Source organism: Gigantopelta aegis, chromosome 12 (assembly GCF_016097555.1).
Source record: "Gigantopelta aegis isolate Gae_Host chromosome 12, Gae_host_genome, whole genome shotgun sequence".
Lineage (NCBI taxonomy): Eukaryota > Metazoa > Mollusca > Gastropoda > Neomphalida > Peltospiridae > Gigantopelta > Gigantopelta aegis.
This window is the reverse complement of record NC_054710.1, coordinates 14,601,361-14,608,346: the sequence shown is the minus strand read 5'-3', so window position 1 is coordinate 14,608,346 and position 6,986 is coordinate 14,601,361. Positions and strand designations below refer to the sequence as shown.

At 40.5% G+C, this 6,986-nt stretch overlaps 1 protein-coding gene across 1 annotated transcript; it reads right to left on the bottom strand.

The window, feature by feature from the left end:
- Positions 1-5,022: 5,022 nt before the first annotated feature.
- Positions 5,023-6,204, bottom strand: LOC121385848 (probable G-protein coupled receptor B0563.6). Its single transcript, XM_041516637.1, has one exon. The coding sequence runs from the start codon at positions 6,202-6,204 to the stop codon at positions 5,023-5,025; it is 1,182 nt and encodes a 393-aa protein (XP_041372571.1).
- Between the last annotated feature and the right edge of the window lie 782 nt (positions 6,205-6,986).

The window sequence follows — 6,986 nt, the reverse complement described above, 5'->3', positions numbered from 1 at the left end:
TTCGTATGTAGGTGTATTTTATATGGTTTTATATTGGTTGTCCATGTTTTGTAATACACGTTTATATTTGTTCAATGGATAGGTTGTTTGTCAGTGACTGATAATGAATGCCATGGGAATAAATTGTGTTCAGTGTTAAAGAGTTAATAAATGCATTAAACGTTATATGCTTGATGAGTAGGGAGAAGCAATTTTCGATTTACCAATATTTTACTCAAACAACAATAATGTATGGAATGTCCAGTAATACATTTTCTGTGAACTTGTAACCCCTACTATAGTTGTATTTCATGTGGTTTACACACTACTACAGCAGCACGTGCAATCCAATTGGGCTATTTCTCATTACAGCCAGTGCACCAAGAAACAAGAGAAATGTTTTATTTAACGACGCACTCAACACATTGTATTTGGCGTCAGACATATGGTTAAGGACCACACAGATTTTGAGAGGAAACCCGCTGTCGCCACTTCACACTTTAGTTTCAACGAGAGCGTCTAGACTGGATGCGTGTGGTGCGTGGGTCTACAAAACGCTTGCGGCCAACCGCCATGATACAATCGTATATATGGTTGATATGCCCAAGACGGAGACGCAACCGCCATGATACAATCGTATATATGGTTGATATGCCCAAGACGGAGACGCAGCCGCCATGATACAATCGTATATCTGGTTCATATGCCCAAGACGGAGACGCAGCCGCCATGATACAATCGTATATGTGGTTCATATGCCCAAGACGGAGACGCAGCCGCCATGATACAATCGTATATGTGGTTCATATGCCCAAGACGGAGACGCAGCAGTCAAACTGCACGCACGCGTCGCATCCAGGATATTTGAGCGTTAACTCGTCTGGAAATCATGTTGAAATAAAGGAAGGACGACGCACTCAGCACATTTTGTTTATGGTTATATGGCGTCGGACATATGGTTAAGGACCACACATATCTTGATAGAGGAAACCCGCTGTCGCCATTTCATGGGCTACTCTTTTCGATTAAAAGCAAGGATTCTTTTATAAAAAAAAGTAAAGTTTCTTTTATTTAACGACGCCACTAATATTTTTTTATCTTATCATCGGCTATTGGACATCAAACATATGGTCATTCTGACACTGTTTTTAGAGGAAACCCACTGTCGCCACATAGACTACTCTTTTACGACAGGCAGCAAGGGATCTTTTATTTGCGCTTCCCACAGGCAGGATAGCACAAACCATGGCCTTTGTTGAACCAGTTATGGATCATTAGTCAATGCAAGTGGTTCACACCTACCCACTGAGCCTTGCGGAGCACTCATTCAGGGTTTGGAGTCGGTATCTGGATTAAAAATCCCATGCCTCGACTGGGACTATTAAAGAAACCGGTCTCGGTGGCGTCGTGGTTAGGCCATAGGTCTACAGGCTGGTAGGTACTGGGTTCGGATCCCAGTCGAGGCATGGGATTTTTAATCCAGATACCGACTCCAAACCCTGAGTGGGTGCTCCGCAAAACTCAATGGGTAGGAGTAAACCACTTGCACCGACCAGTGATCCATAACTGGTTCAGCAAAGGCCATGGTTTGTGCTATCCTGCCTGTGGGAAGCGCAAATAAAAGATCCCTTGCTGCTAATCGGAAGAATAGCCCATGAAGTGGCGACAGCGCAAACCATGGCCTTTGTTGAACCAGTTATGGATCACTGATCGGTGTAAGTGGTTTACACCTACCCATTGAGCCTTGCGGAGCACTCAGTCAGGGTCTCGAGTCGGTATCTGTATTAAAAACCACATGCCTCGACTGGGATCCGAACCCAGTACATACCAGCCTGTAGACTGGTGGCCTAACCAAGACGCCACCGAAGCCTGTAGGATTCTTTTCATATGCACCATGCTACAGTCAGGATAGTACACACCACGGCCTTTGTTACACCAGTTGTGGAGCACTGGCTGGCTCGAGAAATATGGGCACACTGACGGGAATCGATTCTAGATCAACGAGCATCAGGCGAGCGCTGCATGTTGAAATGAAATAAAACGAAGCACGGAGCGTCAGATCCAGTAGTTGTTAATTATACGGTTAATAATGGCTTTAAATCAAATGTCCAGTAATGTCCTGTAGCTCGAGTGCATGGCACTGTAAGCTGTAACCGTTTGAATAAGAACAGCTTTTAGTCATTCGATATACTGCTCAGTAGATCCATAAACATCTCCTTGTGTTTTTGTTAATAGCTTTTAGTTGTTTTCAATAGTCTATACTATTTTCACTCGAGCTTTATTAAACTCTAATATCCCTTCAGCACCCACTCTTAATAATATAATGAGAAATATTGGACTTTTTTTCTCAACGAACCGAAGTCATGATATATTTTCTTTCATTAATTGTATGGAAAGAAATATATAGAAGCCTGTTAATTAATCATATACTTTTCCTGAACTGGCCAAGGTTAAAAACTACTGTACAATCCTGAATAGTATTTTTGAATAAACACATTGAGAGAGAGAGAGAGAGAGAGAGAGAGAGAGAGAGAGAGAGAGAGAGAGAGAGAGAGAGAGAGAGAGAGAGAGGTACTTAGATACATACATACATAAATAACATCAATACACACACACACACACACACACAGATAAATGTATGTTTGAGGTGTTGGATATTTCTTGACAGTTATATTTCTTTTCTCTTTTTTTGTTTGTTTGAGTTTAAAAAAAATAAAAATTCTAGGGGTTTTGGAGGGATTTAGGGGAGTGGGTTTCGGGATGTGGCGTTTCTTGGTGGGTTTTTTTGGGTGGGTGGGTGTTTTTTTGTTGTTGTTTGAACAGTCGGTAGTTTGGGGTGGACCGGCCTCGGTGGCGTCGTGGTTAGGCCATCGGTCTACAGGCTGGTACGTACTGGGTTCGGATCCCAGTCGTGGCATGGGATTTTAAATCCAGATACCAACTCCAAACCCTGAGTGAGTGCTCCGCAAGTCAATAGGTAGGTGTAAACCACTTGCACCGACCAGTGATCCATAACTGGTTCAACAAAGGTCATGGTTTGTGCTATCCTGCCTGCGGGAAGCGCAAATAAAAGATCCCTTGCTGCCTGTCGTAAAAGAGTAGCCTATGTGGCGACAGCGGGTTTCCTCTAAAAAAAAACAGTGTCAGAATGACCATATGTTTGACGTCCAATAGCCGATGATAAGATAAAAAAAATCAATGTGCTCTAGTGGCGTCGTTAAATAAAAGAAATTTTACTTTTTTTTAATTGGGTGCATTATCTAGATGCTGCCCCAACAGGTATGTTATTAAATTTGTTTACTGCTGTGTTTATATTCGTTTTGGAGTTATCAATGCGATCATTCATAAGGGGCGGGACGTAGCCCAGTGATAAATCACTTATCTAGTGCACGGTCAGTCAAGGATCGATCCCCGTCAATGGGCCAAATTGGTATCAAAGGTCGTGGTGGTATGTGCTATCATGTCTGCGAAATGGTGCACATAAAATATCCCTTGCTAATGCAAATATGTAATGGATTTTCTCTCTAAGACAATATATCAAAATTAACCAATGTTTGACTTCCAATAGCCAACAATTAATACATCAATGTGCTCTACTAGTGTCGTAAACAAAACAATGAATTCCAATGAAATCGGAGTCTCTTCAGAAAACAAACAGTTTTGGTTATTATGCAATATTGAGACTGCCCTTTTAATAAGCTCACTATCATATAACATGTTTACTAAGGCAAAACACAAACACAACTACAGTTTTTATAAATCCGAAAATTAGTGATCACCTTTCCATTATGAAACATCGTTTACTAATGTACAATACAAACACAACTACAGTTTTAATAAATCCAAAATTTCATAATCATGTTTCCCTTCTATAACATCGTTTACTAATGTACAATATAAACACAACTACAGTTTTAATAAACCCAAAGTCTCATGATTACGTTTCCCTTCTGTAACATCGTTTACTAATGTACAGTACAAACACAACTACAGTTTAATAAATTAAAAATCGCATGATCATGTTTCCCTTCTATAACATCGTTTACTAATGTACAATATAAACACCACTTCAGTTTTAATAAATTAAAGAGTTCACCTTTCCATTCTGTAACATCGTTTACTAACGTAAAATACAGACACAACTACAGTTTAAAAAAACTCATAATCACGTTTCCCTTCTGTAACATTGTTTACTAAAGTACAATACAAACACAACTGCAGGTTTAATAAACTCAAAAGTTCACGGTCATGTTTCCATTCTGTAACATCGTTTACTAACGTAAAATACAAACACAACTACAGTTCTAAAAAAAACCAAACGCTCATAATCACGTTTCCCTTCTGTAACATCGTTTACTAAAGTACACTACAAACACAACTGCAGTTTTAATAAGTTCACACGCTCACCTATCCATCCTAATATAGCACGACTGTTTACTAATGCGACTTTCAAACACAATTGCAGTTCGCCTGAACATTGTCTCAGTTTTAACGGAAAGAATATTTCTTCAAAAAAAACATCAGAACAATTTAGTCTACGACTATGTATTTTGGTGTCTAACCTAAGGTTAATTCCTTGGAGACAAAGAAGGAAACCCGCTGGCGACTCACAGGATACTGTTACCGAGAAAGCAGCAAGGAGGGGGGGGGGGGGGGGGAGAGATACGGAGTCCATTGATGAATATCGATCCAGCGACCGATCGCATCTCGGGCAACCACTCTACCACTGAGCTACACTCTGCCCAGTGTCCGTGTTAGGTTTGTTTGTTTTGATTAACGACACCACTAGAGCACATCGGTTTAGTAATCATCAACTATTGGATGTCAAACTTTAGGTAATTCTGACATATAGTCTTAGAGAGGAAACCCGCCCCATATTTCATTAGTAGCAAAGGATGTTTTATATGCACCATCCCACAGACATGATAGCACATACCACGGGCTATGATAAACCAGTCGTGGTACATGGGCCTACCGATGGGAGTCGGTCCTAGACCGAATGAGCATCGAGCGAGCGCTTTACAGCTAGGCTAAGTATCTGTTTTAAATGCCAGGCTCTGTGACTGGTAAGGAACTCATAAGAGTGGTGTCACCTGACGTTACAGATCGACTGTCCGTCATCTTGGAGACGCTAATTTCAGAAAATTCAGATGACATTCTTGAAGACTGTGTTTGTGCAGAGGAAGTGTTTCTGTTATCCTTATGCCAAGTCAGCTTCCGTCTGAGTATCAGGCGATATTCAGACGAACTGGCCATCAGAATATAAAAGTTCTGTCCGAAGTTGACGAGATAAATTAAGTTGAATAATGGCCACAGCTTATTCGCTAGCTCCATGGTCATGCCATCATGTTCTTGGAAAACATCGAGCACATATTCGGTAACTTCCGTAACAGCTCGTGGAATCAGTGTCACGAAGGCGAATATGGAAACGAGTAACAGCGGAAGCGTGATTTTGTCTTGTCTTTCTTTCGTCGCTTCGGAACCGCCGCTCCGTTTAAACTGCTGACGAAAAGTCGCACTTCGGCGAATCCGAATCACTGTGACTATGTTCAGAATCAGGACTGCAGCACAGGGTAGAATCGAGTTCAAAACCAATTGCTGGATTAGTAGGTAGCCTTCCATCTGGTCAGGAGACTGCACTAGACATTCGGCATCTTCGATATCTATGTAAATCAGACTGTATACGTTAAGAGCTGCAGAAATCAGTGTCAAGGTCAAACACAGTTTGAAAGCCTTAGACTTTGTGCACAGCCTGTGCCGAGACAGAGGGAAAACAACACACACAAATCGGTCGAGGGTCAAGGCCACGACCAGCCATGGAGACAGTGTGTAGGTCATGGTTAGAAAAAAAACCCACACCTTACAGAGAGTCACGTCAGAGGTTAAAAACCGTTGCAGATAATGGTATGTGTCCAAAGTATCCTCCGCCGCAACCATCATAAGTAACAAGCTGTCTGACACCGCCATCCATCTCAAGTAAACTGAATATGCAAGTGATCTGAGTTTTGCGTCAGACATCAGGATGAAGGACATTACGTTCCCCACGACTCCCAGTGACGCGATGATCAGGATACACGTCATGTAAATCTTCCCTTGAATTTCAAAGTCAAACCATTCATTTACGTCTTCTTCGTCTTCTTCTTCTGTAATTTCCTCCATCAAGGTGTCGTTGTTAAACAGGCTTTCAGTCGTGCTAAGAACAAGCCCCAACCAAGTGGAATTCATTGTTTTGTTGTATGGTTTGATTTTTGGCGTTGTCGGATATTCGATCAGCTGCAACACAAAAAAATAAATAAAAATAAAAATAATAATAAACAGGCATGAGGTTCACACATATTAGCAAAACACTTGGCCTGTATTACACAGGTGTCCCTAAACAACAATCCTGGAGGTAAGGTTTCGACAGCATACTACTTATTGGATATAATAATAGAATCTGATCACTCTCGAGGTTGTTGTTTGGAGATATCTGTACTTATAGTCCTGCAAACATGGCAGTAAAAGAAGCTTAGTTTTTGAACAAGTGGTCACAGAAAGGTAACATTTGTCCTCATGGCTAAAAATTATCATTGGGGTGTTCTGATTATGAAACCACTTTTTTATTGTCCCCAGAGCAATTTGGCCATGCCAAGGTTGGGGTGCCTTGAGATCATGACCTTACAATGTCAAAATATAATTACATATATGTTATATGGAAATAGTAATAATAATATCTTGATAATATATTATTGACATAATACAATATTGTTGAATATCTATAATATGGTAAGTTAAATGCTCTGAGTTCAGCGTCAAAATTAGGAAAAGAAGGAGAGAAAGCAAAAGGAGTAAGGATTAAAAGGAAACGGAAAGAGGAATGGAAGAATCTAGCTAAGAATAAAATACTTTGTACTGTATCTGTATCTCCAAGTAAGCTATGATTATATATATAAAAAATTCACCCATTGATATTTATTAATCAAAAGTGTACGGTTGTATTCTCGTGAAAACGTTGAAAAGTATGGACG